Genomic DNA, 19036 nt, shown 5'->3' with positions numbered 1-19036 from the left:
CCCTGATACTGCGGCACAGCACCACGTCCAGCCAGGAGAGTGAGGACACCCGCGCCGTTGTCATCTTCCCGCCCTACATGACCTACGAGCGCGACTCGGCCAAGCACAACGCATCGTCGCTCACCGTGCTCTTCAAGGGCTCCAGCGTCGCGCTAGTGGTGCGTGTTTCCGCTGCTTCCCGTTGACGTACCGTTGGTAACACCCTCGCTTGTGACGTAAGTTCAGATTTCGATGTCCAAACTCGTTACCTAATGGGAACAGGTTAAGATGCGTTCCCTCCCTTAGCTCTTGGAGCCATCGGATGGACGTTTACTTATTTCCACCCAACAAGGAAGCAGCGTCTTTTTCCATCTCCTGATTTACACAATCGATGATCATGATCAAAGTATTGTGAGATACTAGAACCCTTCGGTTTGCTGATGGTCTCAGTGAGCAGGACTGCCCTTTTTCCGTTTCATGAACCTTTCTCTCTAGGTTAAGTCCACGGTGCCTTTTGTTCGAGATCGGCTTCAGAAAATTGTCATTGTCCACTTTCCCGTGAAATGTTGACAGGCCTACGTATTCTCGAGATCTTAAGTGATTTAAAGCAGAGGTTTTTTCTTAGGTCACACAGTCAGCTTCACGTCTTGATCTGTTCTGATTGTGCAGGCCTGACTTCTTGATCTGTTCTGGTTGCGCAGACTTGACTTCAATCCTTGACGACATCTGAAAGCGGGGCGGATACTTGGCGTGCGGATCCGGACGGCCGGATCCGTGCCTCGCACTCGAAAGGGGGCGGTAGTCCTTTGCGTGCTGCTTCCCCCCTTGTGACTCGGCAATGTTACTCTGTCCATGTTCAAGGAGTTGGGAGGTGAACTAGTGGCAATACTGTAACGTTCTAGAATGCGTCGCCTGATGAAACCGGTAGTATTTTGATGTCTTGGATGCATCACAATGCTAGTTTTGGGCAACCGCGCTAGTCGTTGCTCATATCTTCACAACGATACAAGGAGCCGTTTTAGATGCATGAGCTTGTCAAAACCTGCCAATAAGTTGACGTTCAGGCTAACTTGGCATGGAGTATTGCTGAAATGTGGTAAAGACATGGAGCGCGTCCGGTCGAGGGAAAATCCTTTCAACGAGTAATTATCTCTCCGATAATCATCCTCGGAGATTCTCCATTTACAACCCGGCCGGCCAAAAAATATCTCCAGGTTAGTCTGCCATGCGCCATCCACAGCCAGCTGTGGCTATAGCCATGCATAGAGAAAACAGATTAGCCGCCTTGACCATGCTCTCAAAGTTCCTCCGGGATTCTCCGTCGCTACGGAAAAAAAATATCTGGAATGATTTTCCGTGTCAGCAGTGCCGAATACCATTCCGGAAAAATTTATAAACGTTCCGGATAGTTTTTGCGAGATTATATGACGGCCGAACGCGCCCTACATGATATGGGGAAATATTGGTAAGTCCTGTACGATGGATATTGCACACATGAAAGCAGGTGTTGTTACTGTTTGCCTGAACGTCACATGTAATGGACAGAACCTCGACAAAGAGGTCGTCAGTCTTGACCCATCGATGGTAATTGTCTTGATTTTCCCCACCCAAAGTGTAGAAAAAATGTCTAAAATTCCGCTATAGAAAATGTTGAAACATCGTGTCTTTAGTGTCCCTGTTGTTGGTAAAAGACCTAAAAAGTACCTCTGTAACCCCATCTCCGACAAATATAAGACAGGCTTTACCTGTCCGTACATAAAGCAGAACACAGCTTGTACACTGCACCACTGGAGTACACCGTGCAGAGTTGGAGAGTGCATGGAGCAAGACTCTGGGCACTTTTGTTGGTGCGCTGACCTCGTGCAGGACACCACGCGTGTCAGGCCGACCTGCGCACGAGCTGGCACTGAGACAGTCCTTCTTAGGTCGGCGAGATGTGGTTCACCGACATCTACTCCATCAACTTCACGGCGCTGATCGACCCGGAGTTTGTGCGTGGCCGGGGCACTGGCTTCGCAAACGCCACGACCATCGCACGCGCCATCTGCCGACCGACACTGCCCTCGGCGGCGTTCAGCCGCTGCGGCTCCATGACCTACGTGATGTACGAGGTCAACAACCCAGGTCTGTCGGAGGGAGGGACCTGATACGTGGCTAGTATTATTGCGGAGGCTTAGTCGAGGGCTTGTAGATGATGTTGTCGATGTATCGTGGGACCACAAGCAGCTGGAATCAGGGCCACTATCACGCGAGATCAGCCGTTGATTGCGTCTCTGGCGCAACAACAAAATGGAGACATTTGTCTCCATTTGGCGCCCGCAAAGTTACGTTCAAACTTTGAACGAAATCGTTGCCATCAAACGATCAAGTCAACCAAGGGGGCAAACGCTAGAAAATGCAGTGGACGTGACTGTCCCAGAGATTCCGCAACCGCATTTAATATTTGATAGACGACAAACCTTATGCTTTATCATGTACCACTCATCTACGACTTCGCACTAGTTACATACCAGTCGGTCATTTATTCGTTTGCGCATTCGGCCCACGACACCAAATCATAAAGTACTGCGAAAGTAAAATGACGAGTAGGTAGATGTGATGACACAAAAGTGGTCCCGAAGTCAGAATTTATATCGATTTTGACATTCTTGGCGATCAACCACAGGTTTTGATTCTGCTACTCTATTCTATTTACCCTATATTTCCTATTGGGTAGCAAACCAAATCGCTATCTTTACAATTTTTGTGTAAAAAGGGCTATCGTGTGGTGCATGTGTGCTGGGGGTATCAACGCCATTGATGTTGCAAGGGATGCTCTAAGCTAACTTGAAACGCTCAAGATTTTTGTGCGATTAGAACTGTCACCTCATTTAACAATGTTTTTATTAATTCCGCGCACAAGACCATGAGCTGTCCTGCGGCTGGATTACGCCAGTGGTGTTCACCGTTCCCTCCGACTCTTAGGCTCATACCGTGGGCTTGGTTATAAGATTGTGGGAATTGCGTGTTCTGGCTGACCCATCGTCTGCCTTTGTGCGTTTTCAGAGTGTTCAGATCCGTTGCTTGCTTCGCTAACTGAATGCCACTTCAGTGCATCAGCCTCCATAGAAAGGGGGGCAGACTCCTATGGACCTGCTGCCATCAAAGCTGACGGTGGGTGGTGTGTATGTGAAGCAACAGGCCTGGGACAGGCGGTATCCCGAGGGAGGACTGCTCTTTCACCATCCCACTTCATGTTTCACCTCTGCCGCTCTCGCTCTGCCCCGTATCCCACATGCCATCATCCTTGTCACCATCACCAACATGATAATCATCATGACAATCCCCAGCACTTTCTTCATCATCACCAGCATCATGCATTTGGCGAGATGAGTGGGAGACATCCACGTAGCGCATCACAGCACGTGTTCGGAGCTGTCACTGCACGTGTGATGGTCGTGTCCGGGCAGGATGCCAGCCTGTCCACTGAGCGCGTGCCGTGTGTGTGGCCGCCAGGGATGGCGTCCGCCGGTGCGGGACGACCCGGCCTGGACCCGACAGTACCTGGACGTCAGGTTCGGCATACCGACCCGCATCTCCGGCTGGAAGGTGACCAACCTCGGCTCGCGCGCCGTCACCAGTATCGCCCTGGAAGCCAGCAGCCGACGGCCTCCTCTTCCAGCGGAAGTTCGAGGTCAGTAGGAGGCTGGCTGACTGAAGCCCGTCTCATCATGTGAGCAGCGCGAGGGCTCAACGCGCCGTGGCGAGTGCAGCGCCACATGAACAGGATTAATCGTGTTCAACGCCACGTGAGCAGGGTCAATCGTGTTCAGCGCCACGTGAGCAGGATCAATCATGTTTAGTGCCACGTAAGCAGGATTAATCGTGTTCAGCGCCACGTGAGCAGGATCAGTCGTGTTCAGGGCCACGTGAGCAGGGTTAGTCGTGTTCAACGCCACGTAAGCAGGATTGATCGTGTTCAGCGCCACTTGAACATGATTAATCATGTTCAGCGCCACGTGAGCAGAATTAATCGTATTCAGCGCCACGTGAGTGGAATTAATGGTGCTGTTCACGCTCTCAATCATGATCTGGCTCCCACCAAAACCATGGGCACCTCCGCACGATGTTAATTGTTCCATGAATCCCGACGCTGAAGTGAAGCGGACACAGTGTGTGGAAGCGCACCGTCAACCACATGCATCCGGGCCTGTGCCCTGGTTTTCCCCAACGGCTGCCGCTCTGCCTGTCCTCAGTGGCCACTGGCTTGGTTGTGCCCTGCTGCCAGTGTGTCCCTGAGTCGACTCCGTCTGATCGCTAGGGTCCAGTACCAGCTGACATGACCAAGGAAGATCTGGGAAGCCACAGCTTCAACGCCCGCTCCGTCCGCATTGTCATCCTGACAGCCGACCCAGGCTCTTCTTACATCCAGATCACGTGAGATGACGTTAGGTTTTTGGACCAGACAAGGAGCTCCCATTCCTCCATTTCAGGCCATCTAGGACAGCATAACTACGTGTGCCAAGCGTGCTTGTGTCGCAATTCATTTTTGTACCAACCTTTCTATGATATTAAACGGTGCATTTGTTTATTTGCTTATTTCACTCGTCGTCAATACAGCAGCACTCCACTAACAGGCGAAATCGTTTAACTAAAATCCAATAAATAAACGGCACACATCAGCATGGACATTTTCCGAGGACAATCTCTCAAAGCTGAGTGAAGATGCTACAGAGTTGTAACATATTTGATCACTTGAGCTCTAAAATTGTCAAAACTGTCGTGGATATCATCCGCGCTAGTGTTGCTCGCTAAGAAAGTGTTACCAACGCTTGGCAATCTGCAAAACAGACCGCTCTGCACTGCCTGCGCGAGGCACAACGAGCAGAGTGCGGGTGCGGGTGGATCGAGGCGGCACAGGCAAGGGAAAACAGCTTAGCGAGATTTGATAGTCCACTTTACCTTGGAAGATGTTTCTCAGGAAGAGTAAATCGTACTGCACCCTTCGTGCTGCTAGGGATGGGATTTTGAACTGAAGCGGAAGGCTGCCATAAGGAAGGGAAGTGTTTGCCCGAAGAATGTGCAAGTAGCCAAATAAGGAAGTTGTGCTGCACTCGATCGACCTGCACTGTATGGGAATTGGCCGCCCCTGCCCAGACCACACGGCAAAATTTGCTAAATACGGAGCCATCACAGCACTTCGATTGAATTTTGACCAGCTCGTGCCGACTGAAAGGACCGAAAAATGATACCAAGTGCTCGACTGCCCCCACTGACTACGTCAGAGACACGTACAGCAAAGGTTAATTTGGTATCCAGCATTTGTGGCCGCTGGAAGACTTCTACGAGCGTAGTGATGTGGTAAAGAGGTTGTGGTTGGGGTGAGAACCGACTTCTGTCTGGTCGCGCCGGTATACGCCCACCACGACCGACCGTGGCCGTGGTGGGCGTATACAACGTCTGTCTTGTCCGTGGCTGGAGTGAGGCCGAATTGTGTTCGGTCTCGGCGGACCGGCAGTGGCCGTGGTGAGCGTGTGCCGTGTCTGTCTGGTCCATGACCGGAGCGTGGCTGACGCCTATCTGACCGGTCTCGCTCGACAGCGCCGAGCTGTACGGCTGCCACACGGCCGAGCCCGTCGCCGACACGTGTCCGGCCGTGGCCGACAACACCATCTACACGACCGAGCCGCGCAAGTGGCGCCACTTCGCCGTCGACACCACCAACGACATTGTCTACTACTGCGACTATGACCTGAAGAATGATATGGTCATCTGCTTTGCCTCGAGGGACGGTGATATCTGGATAAGTAGGTGCCGTCAGGAACCCGAAACCTGCTTTGTTAGCATGGTGTCAAGAGGCTTAGTACATTCATTGTGACCACACAAATCTTGTTATCAAAACCGAGCTGGATAATACGCTGTGGTAACAGTATCGACAATGCTTGCACTGTTTTAGTGCGCGTAGGGCAGCTGGGCGTAAGACATCTGACACTGTACTTTTCACAGCACGAAGTGTAGTAAAAAGGAACATGGCCATTTCTTTGCAACAAATGGGAAGCAGGACCATAAAACTCTAAACATTCCCATCGAAAAAATGTCCCGACATGTGGTGACAACTTCCTCTGTTTTCCAACGACTGCAATAGCAGCACTTAGGCTGCACATATGAATGAGCGCATCCAAAGCGGAGTGACAATATCGGGGACATCATACCCAAGACGGTCTTGGCTCTCACAATGGGCTGGTACCACCCGTGCCCAGCCTCATGTCCAGATATATCGCATAAACCACACGAACCTTAACCAAATATTTCATCGCATTAAAACTTGACAGCAGTTGTTTCGAACTCCGTCTGTTTTTTTTGCACTCCGTCTGTTTTTGTTTCGTACGCCTGTTTCGCACCTTCGGGCAGTCCACCTGACCGGGGCACCCCTATCTGCAGCCCAGCCGAAATACATCGGCCGTCCACCTGACCGGGGCACTCCTATCTGCAGCCCAGCCGAAATACATCGGCCGTCCACCTGACCGGGGCACCCCCGTCTGCAGCCCAGCCGAAATACATCGGCCGTCCACCTGACCGGGGCACCCCTGTCTGCAGCCCAGCCGAAATACATCGGCCGTCCACCTGACCGGGGCACCCCCGTCTGCAGCCCAGCCGAAATACACCGGCCGTCCGCCTCACCGGGTACCCCTGTCCGCAGCCCAGCCGAAATACATCGGCGAGCTGCGCGGCCACGCTGCCGGCAAGATGTACGCCTACGACAGCAAGTTCGAGTCCACCCTGTACTCGGCGGACGGCGAGCACTGGCAGGTGGCCGGGGCTGCGAACGTGCCGGCCGTCCTGGACCCCGTCATGGTGGTCAAGGGCAGCACGGCCGCCGACACGGTACCCATCGACCAGGGCGGCTGGGAAGGTACGGAGTCGGCCGCGGTGGGGCGACACTGTCGCATCGCAACCTCAGTGATGCTCTCTAGATATTAGACTTAATTATCTCGTTTTCTTAGTGGTCCAGTTGTTTTGTTGGCTAGAACTAAGACCGCCGTAAGTTTGTAAGCCTATTCAGTAGGATGATTGGCATGCTTCACTAAAACACTTGGCTCAGATAAAACCTTTGAGTTGAGACGATCCATGTATTGCTACCCAACAAGAGTCCAGGAGCCCACTGGCGAAGAAGTCTCCAGGTGGAGCCGGCATGCAGAGCATGCTGTGATCTTCATGCCAGGCCTGTGATTGTGATCTTCGCGCCTGTGACCCCACTCTCTAGTCAATGCGATGTTATACAAAAGCTGACTTAAGCTTCGCCCTCATCCCACATTTTTCATAAAGCGGACTGATAGGGGGGGGAGGAGCGATACAGACCGTCGTCCCCCTGCCTTTCACAAGCTAAAAAAATATAGACCTTTGTACGAGAAATAAAATTGTTCAGTACGAGATCTTACGATTGGTAATAGCTTGTATGTTCCTAGTTGAATGATTGGCCCCAATAGGTCGAGTTATATAATTTTCTCCTCGACGTCTATTTCCGCTTTACCTGCAAATTTTCACGGACCCATTCCACGAAGCAGCATAAAAACGAAACAGACGTGCTACTTGTTTATTTCTCAACATATTGAGAGAAGTCACGTGTGCTTTGGGCATATATTTATGATGTAAAGCTCGGTTAATGCCCGCGTCAGCTACGGATCCCAGTGCAGTGTTCATGAAAGCATAACTTCTCAGAACTAGGAATCCGAGAACTTTTGGTGCCAAAATACGCGCAATGAATGCACCAAAGATCGATGAAGATTTTGGCACGATTACACCACCTGCTGGTTAGATACCCTAGGAAAAGCCTGAGAGTCGCACATAACCCCCCCACCCCGCCCCTAACTGGGTGAGGGATAAGCTGCCATCCATGTCATGAGTCCACCTCTGGCTGTCTGGAGCGGTCGTGACTCATAATCACCTCAGAGTCCACACGCCTGCGTGCGTTGTGTCTGCCTAGCAAGACAAGTTGTGCCGCTCACAGCCAGTGGCGCGGCCCCGTCACAGCGGGAGTCGATGTTCGGGGCGCGCGCACGACGGCTTATGAAACCATCCCCGTGCCACAGGTGATTACTACGGTCTGAAGAAGGTCGGCACCTCCGCCTACACCATCAAGTGGACCAAGTGCTGCGCCAGCTAGCCACCGCGGTCGTCCGTCAACACTGGTGTGGAGAAGATGGAGCCTGCGTCGGGCCGGCGCGGTGCCCGGCCACCAGACGGCGCTGCGCATTTCGCCAGTCGGAAGGCTGCAAAATTGCTCGCAGATCGCCGCAAGATGCTTACCCGCGTGCAGCATTCTGGTTCAGCCATAAAATTAATGTAACATGCTGATGGTTTAGAGATAGGATGCTTCGATTTGTTACGATTTTCAAGGCTTAAGTTGCCTTTAGCGCATGTCTGCAAGTTTCATGGGCACCGTGCTGCGTAAGGGCAGATGTCGTGTCCTCAGGGCGCTGTCAAACTAAATGCACGTCTGCAGGAGACACCCGCTGCGCATGCCTGCAAATGTAAAAAAACGGTCACACGATGAAGATGAAGACGACTTAGGAAGACATGGAGATTTGACATTCATTTTACTCCTATATATGGCCATGGACATATTGCTTATGTAACCAGGCGTGCACTCAATATTTTGTTATGGGGAGTGCCAGTGTTGTAACGATAATCTTTGTTTGACTGGGTATCTGTTAGCTTTTGCATGACCAATATGACTATTACATGATCTAAGTCATGATCAACATGGAGAGGTAACAGCATTGGTGACATAGTTAATGATGGTTAAACCAACTTAAAATGCAACACTATAAAAAAACATAAGCAGTTGGGATGGGCTGAAATGACAAAAAGTGTTCTAGAGGCGTAAATTCGTTGGTAGCACTAAAATGAGCATAGTGTAGTGCTCTAAATTGGTGCGAAAATGTTTAAAGTATGCATATTTAGGTTTTCGTTATTCATACATCTATGTTGTTGAGCATGCCAGCCTTTTTGGGCACATCTTCCGTGAGCTGATCATATTTTCTTTACAGCTACAAGTTATGTACCTACATTCCCACCGATAATCCAACAAGCTTGAACAAGCTTTCATAACAAAATAGGATATGAGGATACTCCTTGGTTAGCCCAGGCCCTCTCCCCACGGAAGGCAAGCCGAACACTCGTGAACACTAAGAAATACACATATAATATGGGAGGGAATATTCATCGGCAAATTCCACGTTCTAAATCGCGGGTATATCCAATCTCCTTCTACCATCAAAGGTGAACTCAACATGCCTACGACAGTCGCAGACATTGAATAAGTGACGCATGTCACAACTTTCCACCGAAGACAACTATTACCACACACGGCTACAACAGTCGCCGACATTGAATAAATGACGCATGTCACAACTTTCCACCGAAGAAATCTGTTACCATACACGGCTACGACAGCCGCCGACAGTGAATAAGTGGCGCACGTCGCAGCTTCCACCGAAAACAAGCATTACCATACTTTTAACAGCTCGACCCATATTGAGCCGAAGACTGATAAGCTTCACCTCCAGCACCCACCGACGCAACACCTCCGTGTCGGCATCTTCAGTCATCGCAAACACGTGAGATGTACTTCAACCCCGAGCGCTCCAAGCTACGCACCAGACGCCGGTCGGTCGGCTCCAGGAACCGCGAGTTTGATTGTCTGGTCAGGCGCTAGTTCGTGTGACGTAATGTTGTCAGCGGCAACGAAGCGGCATGCCCCTGGTCATTCGCGGCACGACTGCACGCCCCTGCCTACACGCTTCGAGGCTACTTAAAGGCATCATCATTTTTATTCTCCTGTTGAAAATACCTCGTCAAACGGATTTTTCACCATATGCATTTTCTTGGCGCTTCCGCTACCAAGCCGCCATCTCAGCTCAAATTCCATCGTAAAAGTGAACACTTCTCTCTAATATTTTTGGAAAACACCCAGCGCGTCTCACAAGAAGCGAGCAGGATGCGCTTGGCCGGTCTTCATAAGGCATGCACTAGGTATTTCATAAGGTACGGTAGGCTGCGTGAGGTCAGTTGAGGTCTGAGCACTAAGTTTTACTTAAGCTTGCCAAATAATTATCGATTCTGCAAGTTTCAGTCGAATTATGTCATTTTAGGTTAAGTTGTATCAAATTAATCAAATCTTTACAAGCAAAATAAATGACTTTTTGTGGTCGGGCTCGACACATTTCAATCCTTAAGGGAAGTAGTTCTAATTTGACGATGTTGGTTCCAGCATCAAATAGGATGAAATAAGCTGACATAAATATCGGCACACTTTTCGGTAGGAGAGACTTTTGAGCCTAGTCAGCACAATTTCTCTGTTCCCTAAACATGCTCCTCCAGACGTCCATTGTTTCATTGACGGACGCAGTTTTCTAGCACAACACGCGACACAATTGGACGTCTTTGGGCCTCTAGACGACCGAGAACGGTCGCAAGGGAAAGGGAAGGGTTCATGGGCTGACAATGCTAATTGTTCGCTAATAGAGAGGATGGTGATTTGGGGAACATTTTGAGGTCCATGCACTTTCCAGCGGCGTTACGCTGTTGCCGGGGCCCCGTGTATCCACTTGCCGGGTCAATGTGATCGCCAAGGAGCCTTCTTCGCTGCCATTGATCTCTGCATTTTCTCGTATGGCCCTATGAACACGGATTGCCGCCTATTATGAACTACGTCACATAATTTCGACAGTTGGTTGTGTCTTACGGAATAGCGTCACGAATATTATACATAGGCGACCGTTCAATGCCGGCGAGTGGGGGAACGGGGGAGGGAGGGTGGACAAAACGCAGCTGACATGGTCTCTGTAGAGCACATAGGGCATGACCAAGAGACCTCGTAGCTTCACATCCATATGTGCTGATTCTCTAAGCACTACACTGGATCTACTAGAAACACTTGGGAGGGTTTCTGTGGCCCTCGTCAAGCGGGATTATGTTATTTGCGGTGATTTGCTCCCGCACGCACCAGTGCGCCCGGTCCCAGGTGCATCATCGGAGCTCGACTATCAAGCAACGATCAGGCAACGGGATAAGGTGCCTGCATAGCAAACAAACACAATTTCGGGGCAAGTCATGGTATATTGACAGGAAGCACAAAACGGAAAACGCGAACTCAAAATGAACGAAATTGAAGGCATTACTACTCCTCTTAGCCGATGCAGAGAAGACCTGTTTTCTTTGAGAAACAGCTCTTACAGACCACGCGCGGCGCTGTAGCCTTCGCAGCGGACGAGTTGGGCATCATGACCATTACGAACCTGCGAGCCATCAGGTCCCCGCAGACACCACAAAGGAACGGGCCCGGGCCTGGGTCGCCGCGCGGCTCGGTGCGGCTCGCACGCTGGTACTCGTCACGTGACGTGGGCCCGTCGAGATCAGACTCAGCTGGCCCGGCCCCGCTCGCTGGCGAGCCAGCCCCAGGTGCACGCTCTTCACGATCCATGTACTTGTCCCCACCGTGTGGACTTTGCGGGGTCAGGCTGCGCTGGGGGGTGCAACCGTGCCCCGTGCAACCGTACCCCGCGGAGCAACTGTGCCGTTTCATCGGTGATAGGTCTGGACCAGCAGAGCCCTGTCGGTCTGGTTGTTGGTCGTCGTGCGGTGATCGTCGCTTGTCTGCCTCTTCCCTGTGAATGCGCCGGCAGTGGCGCTGAAGATAATCACGGGACTTAAATCTGATGGAGCAAACGTAGCAGCGAAATGGCTTTTCGTTTGTGTGGGTCACCAAATGTCTTCGGATGTCTTTCTTTCTCCTAAACGGTCTACCGCATATTTCACAGACGTGCGGCTCCTCCGCCGTTGCCGTATTGCGCATATTAGTGCCAATTATGCCAATGATCGGCGCATCACCCCCTTTAACCGCGGCGGATTTTTCGTGATCGTCACCACAGGCCAACAAACGCCCGGGCGAGCCTTTGAACGGATCACCAACACCAGAAGAAACCGCTTCGACGCAGGAAATGTAGCGGGCAAACTGTAACGCCGATTGCACATTGTCGGAGTCATCTGGAGATACATTCTGAGAAGCCTCCAAGGGATCCTTTTCGGGCACCGCAGCGCCGAACACACCGAAATTACAATTGCGGTAGAAATCCTCCGCCGAATCCGAGACGCTCCAGCTTGCATTCACGGTGCTTGGCCCGTCTTCCGCTGATTGCACCAGCACCAATGTCCCGAAGCTCAGAGGTATCTCTCTTACCAGAGACATCGCCCTCGTCAGTAGTTGAAATATAAACCGAAGGACTGGCAACGCAACCGCTGGTACCACGTGGGTGTTAACGATGACACGGCTTGTCAGGAAAGATTGAAGATCGCACAACTGACAGATCCTTCTTCTCGCAGCCGCCGACCCTGCGGTAACGAGTCCTCAAATGGACTCGAATCGATCTGAATGAGCGGGACAAATGCCGCCGGGCCCTGCCTACCCAACACATCCACTGCCCGTCGGCCAACAACTGCACAAAAATCAGCCGAACGCTCCCAGTCGCGTGCGTGCGAGTGTCGGAAGGGTACCTCCGCTACGGAGATCATAAAGTTAGCTTCGCCGTGCACAAATATAGCGGATACATCCAAATTCAAGATGCCCGCAGCCTGACGACACGAAGAGCGTCGTAACTTTGGGACTGTTTTCGAAGGCACAGGCCGCGGAGCATTTCTCTTCCACATTGCAAGTAAATTAGAGGATGCAGGACCCATTCGATTGCCGCAGACGCTTCGTCTTGCAGCGAAGTAGCCCGCTATCTTACAAGCTAAGGCACGCGCCAATGCAACCAGGCCACGCCATTTCCAAAGTGGCTCAAGGCAGCTCGATGACAGCCTTCCGTACAAGATTTCGCATCGAACGTCGATATATTAAATCCAGCCATGCACCCATAAGGGACAGGTCACGTTCGCGCGGCACGCCATTTGGCCCCTCGGCTTCAATACAATCAGCTGGAACAGGAAAACAGGGCCATGGTTTTTACGACGATGCTGTTTATTTTCTTAGAAGGCGATGGCTATCGTGCTTGAGATGAATAACACGATCGATGGTATGCACAGTCAAATGCACGCAATGCGGCGTGCTACATGCTGTACATGTGCAAGAGCTTCTTTGATCTACACCGGCAACTGAGGCAAACTCGCTGCACATATGTTACATCATACAGCACCCATCGACGATCCACTGTCTGTGGAATATGTGGTAACAGAGCTCATTGTCATTATCATCACTGAGCAGTTAGCACGATCTTTAAGATCAGTATCACAGAACCCATCCATGACCATCCTCCACCGACTGTAGCTGGCCGTAGCTTTCAGTCGAGCCGTTGGACCGAACTCGATGGTGCTGGAATCGCCTCTAAGCGACCCATCATGTTGTTTTCTCGCTTTGCCTTGGCTTTTTGTCCTTTCTGTCGCCCTTCTCCTCCCTTGGTTCATCACTTTGCTTTTTCGCTTTGCCTGGATTCTTTTTCTTCTTCCTCGTTTTTCCCCTCTCCTTCATTTTTGCCCAGTACTCCTTCCATCCCGCCTCACCTACGCCTGGCGACGGAGAAAATGGCAATGTTGGAACGATATACCCATCAGTTCCGAGTGCGAGCCCACACGAAACGCCACACAAACAGCAGAATCAGGCCCGCGACAATCTCAGCCCAAGAAAATCATCCCCGCGACTGTGAAACACCTCCCGTCCACCCCGCATCCAGCTCACACAGCCCTGATGCCGCTCTTGTGTGGCGCACCACCCCGCCCATCTTCCCGCCAGGGTGAGAGGCAGACGACGCCATATAGTTTCAGGAGCTGAGTGCGCCGGAAATCCCCACTGACTTCGGAGGTCACCCAACCACCAGCGTCAGTGCGCGGATGCCAACCGTGGCGGCTCGACCGCACTCCACACATACTGCGGCGGCGGTGGCTCGGCAGACCCGCACCTGGACGCATGCCGTAGTCGAAAGTGGCCGGTACGCGGCCGAAGGTTATGTTGTACGGCGTCAGCACGGACGGGTCGATGCTGATGCTCGGAGGCGCCGACAGCCGCACCTCTCGCGGCGCGTCCGAGAAGCTCGAGTGCAAGTCGGTGCCGCCAGGGCCGGCGTCGGCGCGAGCCAGCCGGGCGAAGGCGCCGGCGCGGGCGTCGTGTGACAGCAGGTACTGGCCTGGCTCGAGGTCACCCAGCTCCCGCAGCAGCGACTCCAGCACCTGAGAGGGACGCGGGCCGACGCTGACGACAGGCACAGGATCGCACCCGGACAGGGGCGCATCAAGCAGAGCAGGACGACTACCGCCAGTGACACCGGACAAGACGCAGATCACCCGCAGCTACTCGATCTCAGGCAGGAGAGCGATATCAGCAACATCAATTAATGGGGAGGGGGGGGGGGCAGATGGGGCAAGGGGTCACCAACGGTTGACACCCGACACGAGAACAGCTGACAACAGGCAGACAGTAATACAAGCCGGCAAAAACCGACGTCAGCCAAGGCGGTCACCAACCGGAATCAGTACCGAGCATACCAGCACCATCCAATGCAACGCAACGACCGACTCCTCGCACAAGTCGTGCCCAGCTCGGAGAGCTGGTTGGCTACGGTGCTACGGCCAGCATGAGAGAGTTGTGCTCCAGCCCCAACCAGGCACTGATAACATCAAACCCTGTAGCTGAACGCCCCAACGAGAGAGTCGCGTCTCTGACTGCGCAGGCACGCTGGAAAAACCAACGACGACCCAGCAGAAGACACCAACCTGAAGACCGTACTGTGGCCGAAATCCCGTGTCATACTTGATAAGCTCGTCGGTCAGCTGTTTGAGGGTCCTCTCCTCTGGAGTGATCACAATCAGGCTGACAGGATCCAAGTGCACTGGCGATGACCGAGGCCAGGTCAGGACGGTCGCCGACTTCAACATGCTCCCACACATGACGGGCCAATGCCAGGCTCGCGCGAGCCAGGGATACATCGCATCACTTCGGCACATAATACCCGTCTCGGTCGAGCAAAACGAGACAGGAAGCCAGCGAGCGACGGCAGGCGGCGGGGGGCGCCGCCGGTCGGCCCCGGCGAGCTGCGGCGCCGCGCCTACCTCGGAGCACGCGGCTGTCAGGCCGCACCAGGCAGTCCAGCCACTGGCGGATCAGCTCGGCCCGGCTCATCTTCTCGACGCCGTAGCCGGGCTGGTAGGCGGGCTTGGCGTGCACCGTGTAGCGGATCAGGCCGACCAGCGGGTTATCCTGGCGGGACGGGCACACCGGTCACGGCCTGGTCGACGCCGCAGCGCACGCCGCGCGGCCAGTCCGCGCACGCACCGCCGCCGGCCCCGCCACCAACAGGGGCACAGTCTCGCTGTTACCTCAGTCGCTGCCAGTCGGACACGGGTCGTTCGCGAGTCGGCACGCCGCTGGGACACACACCCCATTAATCGCCTACTAGACTCTCGCATCGACCGACTGGAACCTTAGAAGCCCTCACATGCCCATGAGGACATGATCCTCGCCCGTACTTCTACACATGGTAACACAATCTCCTGGGGCGTTTTCGTGAAGTGCGTCGCACTTCTTCAGACGATGCACACCAACAAAGTCCACGTGACCGCTCCCTAAGCACCACGGTTCGATCATCGCCGCCGACCGACCAGTACGCGACGCGCGCATGACGCACCCGCATGCCGTGTGTGGCCGTGCGCAGCAGCAGCTGGTGGCGGCCCAGCTGCCAGACCCGGTACTCGACGTTCAGACCAGGCGGCGGCCGGCGGAAGGCTGGGTCGGCGCCGTCGCCGCGGCGCGCCTCCGCCCCTGGGCCTGACTCCGGCGCCGCGGCGGCCGCCGAGGCTGCGGCGGCGGCGGCTGCCGGCTGTTCCTCGCCTCCTTCCGGAGAGAGGGCGGACTCCTCCGCCTCGCCCTCCGCACTGCGGGCGGGCCCGTCCGACCCCGCCTCCGTCTCCGGCTCCAGCCCCAGCTCCAGCTCCAGCTCCGGCTCCGGGTCCTCGCAGTCGATGCGCAGCTGCTCATCGTCCGAGTCGACCGACATGTCATCGCAGGAGCCGGCGTCGGCCGGCTGCACACCGGCCGTCGACTCGGGGGACGGACAGGCCGGCGAACTGACGCTCTCATCCTCCTCTTCCTCCTCCTCCTCCTCCAGCGATGAAGACGGCTGGGACTGTTGCTTCCCTTTCCCCTTCTTCTTTGACTTTGCAGATTTCTTGCCGGGTTTGTAAAATCTGACAGCAACAGCGTCGTCAATGAGAACATCATGTTAGAGGGAGTGTTCCACATTTGTGCGGGACTTTGAGCTGAAATGGCCGTCTTGAGGATCATTCGGTGCAGTTTGCAGCCTTGTCCTTCTTAAGACCTAAAGCCCTTTAATTTCTCATCTACACGCCTGCAAACATGTGCAACTTGTTTGGGGAGACCACTTCAAGGTCATCAAGGCACCCATGGCCTCATAATAACATCATTCAACTCTTGTCATTGCATTAGCCATGCGGCGATGAAGGCCAAGAAAAATATCATTGTCAAGTCGTTCATATCTGGCGCTCGTGAGCACGATTCCGGATATAACGTCCGTCAAATGGTTTTCAATCAATGTTGTGCGAGGTACGATGACGCAATCAAACGATGGCATAGTAAGCATTGTATTTACTTAACAGAGAAACTGCGTTGTCTAGAGCAGATTTTTACACTTCAAAATATAATAATAGTAAGTAAGCTCATTTCATTATCTCGTTTCGCTTCGTTACATCTGATGCTTGCTTCAATATCTTCAGATGTGGAACGTTCGTTTCAACGACGTGCTAATGCCGGTGATTAATCATGGACATCAGATGTGGTTTTAAGAAATGAAATTCCATAAAAGTAATGCAAATGCGCTGCTTTTTTCGAGTGAACAATACTATGACTAGACATCCCAGATTCAAATAGAATGTTCCATCAAGCTCAAAACTAAAGCCATCATGGGCGAAATCACGCCACCAGCCAACGCTCTCAGCAAATCCACACAAGCTTCGCCCTGCAACTCATGCCCTCCCCTCCAAAAGACATGCAAAGCCTGCCCCTGCCTCCCTGCCCGTGGCCGGGCTGACGGTGGTCCGGCCAGCCGGGTGAGACTCACCTCCTCCTGTCCTGCTGCGGCTGGATGCTATAGTCGACCGGGCCGTCCGGACGCCGCTTGCAGACCAGCAGGCGCACGGTGCGCTTGTGCGCGCGCGCGTTCCGCTCCATGTTGGTGAGACTGCGCGGCGGCAGTGGCTTGTCCAGGAGCACCAGGCTGGCGGCACAGCGGCGAGGTCAGGTCACGTCCTGGGGTTACGGGCGGACCGCGGGCGGGCGGGCGGGGCGGGGCGGGGCGGGGCGGGGCGGGCAGGGGCAGGGGCATGGGCAGGGGCAGGGGCAGGGCAGGACATGGGCAGGACATGGGCAGGCATGAGTAGGGGCCAGGACAGGGGCAGGGACAGGGGCAAGGGCAGGACAGGGGCAGGGGCAGGGGTTGCGCAACGGTCTGTCGCCAGGATACAGGCGAATCGCGACAATACACATGGCGCAGAGCCAGCCCAGAGCTATCAGAGTAGCTTCATGGACGCAGTGACAAATGGCGCACCAGCATCTCCTTCAACATCTCACATACTGAGAACGTGTGAACACTAACATTAACACAACACGAACTCCAACGAGGCTGGCAACAAAAAGATTAAAAAAGCTCGACAAAGGTGCCCACAGAGACAATGGCGCCGATCCAACGACAGAGCGGACGAGACCGGGGCGGTGACCACCACGCCAGGCGGCCGGCTACCGGAGGGCGCCGGCACCAGCGGCGCCGCGCCGCCCACTGACCGACGCGTGCGGCCCAGCTGGCGGCACGCCACGTCGCGCACCGTGACGGGCAAGTCCCACTGACGCTCCCAGGGCGCGCCGTTGTCTAGCAGCGTCTTCAGCACGGACGGCGTGGCCACGAAGCTGAAGTCGAGCGCCGTGGCCAGGCGGGTCACGTTGGGGTCGGCGCTGACTGCGGCAGGAGGCGCCGCGCGTCAGTCGGCGGTCGGGGGCAGGAGGCGCCGCGCGTCAGTGGGCGGTTGGGGACAGGTGGCATCACACGTCAGTCGGCGGCCGGGGGCAGGTGGCGCCGCGCGTCAGTGGGCGGTCGGGGGACAGGTGGCAATCACACGTCAGTCGGGCGGTCGGGGGGCAGGTGGCGCCGCGCGTCAGTCGGCGGTCGGGGGCAGGGTGGCACCGCGCGTCAGTCGCGGTCGGGGGCAGGTGGCGCCGCGCGTCAGTCGGCGGTCGGGGACAGGTGGCGGCCGCGCGTCAGTCGGCGGTCGGGGGCAGGTGGCGCCGCGCGTCAGTCGGCGGTCGGGGACAGGTGGCGCCGCGCGTCAGTCGGCGGTCGGGGGCAGGTGGCGGCCGCGCGTCAGTCGGCGGTCGGGGACAGGTGGCGCCGCGCGTCAGTCGGCGGTCGGGGACAGGTGGCGCCACGCGTCAGTTGACGGTCGGGGGACAGGTGTGGCGCCGCGCGTCAGTCGGCGGTCGGGGCAGGTGGCGGCGCGCGTCAGTCGGCGGTCGGGGGCAGGTGGCGCCGCGCGTCAGTCGGCGGGTCGGAGGGTCGGCGGTCGGGGGCAGGTGGCGCCGCGCGTCAGTCGGCGGTCGGGGGCAGGTGGCGCCGCGCGTCAGTTGACGGTCGGGGGCAGGTGGCGCCGCGCATCAGTCGGCGGTCGGATGCAGGAGGCGCCGCGCGTCAGTCGGCGGTCGGGGGCAGGTGGCGCCGCGCGTGAGTCGGCGGTCGGAGGGTCGGCGGTCGGGGGCAGGTGGCGCCGCGCGTCAGTTGACGGTCGGGGGCAGGTGGCGACGCGCATCAGTCGGCGGTCGGATGCAGGAAGCGCCGCGCGTCAGTCGGTGGTCGCGGGCAAGAGCCGCCGCGCGTCAGTCGGGGGCAGGTGGCGCCGCGCATCAGTCGGCGGCCAGAGGCAGGCGGCGCAGGCCGCGACGGAGGCATCGCCGACCAGAGCGCACCAGCCAGCAGGCCGGCAGCATGAGTTAGGCGGCATCAGGCGGCTACATACGCCAGACGGGAAC

General features: G+C 55.2%; 2 protein-coding genes across 2 annotated transcripts; one reads left to right on the top strand and one right to left on the bottom strand.

The window, feature by feature from the left end:
- The first annotated feature begins 3105 nt into the window (after positions 1-3105).
- On the top strand, positions 3106-8122 carry LOC119109231 (uncharacterized). The gene is made up of 6 exons (XM_037232824.1): positions 3106-3132; positions 3475-3612; positions 4280-4395; positions 5560-5765; positions 6659-6871; positions 8049-8122. The coding sequence occupies exons 1-6, from the start codon at positions 3106-3108 to the stop codon at positions 8120-8122; spliced, it is 774 nt and encodes a 257-aa protein (XP_037088719.1).
- A 5229-nt stretch (positions 8123-13351) lies between these two features.
- LOC119109230 (little elongation complex subunit 2) lies at positions 13352-15741 on the bottom strand. The gene is made up of 5 exons (XM_037232823.1): positions 15633-15741; positions 15058-15205; positions 14722-14837; positions 13911-14178; positions 13352-13521 (listed from the first exon to the last, which is right to left on the bottom strand). Exons 1-5 carry the CDS (start codon positions 15636-15638, stop codon positions 13352-13354), a joined length of 708 nt encoding a protein of 235 aa, XP_037088718.1. The 5' UTR covers positions 15639-15741.
- Positions 15742-19036: the final 3295 nt, after the last annotated feature.

This window comes from Pollicipes pollicipes, unplaced genomic scaffold (assembly GCF_011947565.3).
Source record: "Pollicipes pollicipes isolate AB1234 unplaced genomic scaffold, Ppol_2.1 Scaffold_7231;HRSCAF=8579_pilon_pilon_pilon, whole genome shotgun sequence".
Lineage (NCBI taxonomy): Eukaryota > Metazoa > Arthropoda > Thecostraca > Pollicipedomorpha > Pollicipedidae > Pollicipes > Pollicipes pollicipes.
This window is presented reverse-complemented; position numbering and strand designations above follow the sequence as displayed.

Bases quoted from the DNA above. Each gene is read 5' to 3' on its own strand.
- LOC119109230 (XM_037232823.1), bottom strand. The intron at 14,838-15,057 runs GTAGGCGCGGCG...GGTCATCGCCAG, and splicing joins TGACAGCCGCGTGCTCCGAG to TGCACTTGGATCCTGTCAGC. The intron at 13,522-13,910 runs GTGCGGGTCTGC...CTCCGTCGCCAG, and splicing joins CGACTACGGCATGCGTCCAG to GCGTAGGTGAGGCGGGATGG.
- LOC119109231 (XM_037232824.1), top strand. From the start codon at position 3,106: ATGGACCTGCTGCCATCAAAGCTGACG. The intron at 3,613-4,279 runs GCCAGCAGCCGA...TCTGATCGCTAG, and splicing joins TCACCAGTATCGCCCTGGAA to GGTCCAGTACCAGCTGACAT. The intron at 6,872-8,048 runs GTACGGAGTCGG...CCCGTGCCACAG, and splicing joins CGACCAGGGCGGCTGGGAAG to GTGATTACTACGGTCTGAAG.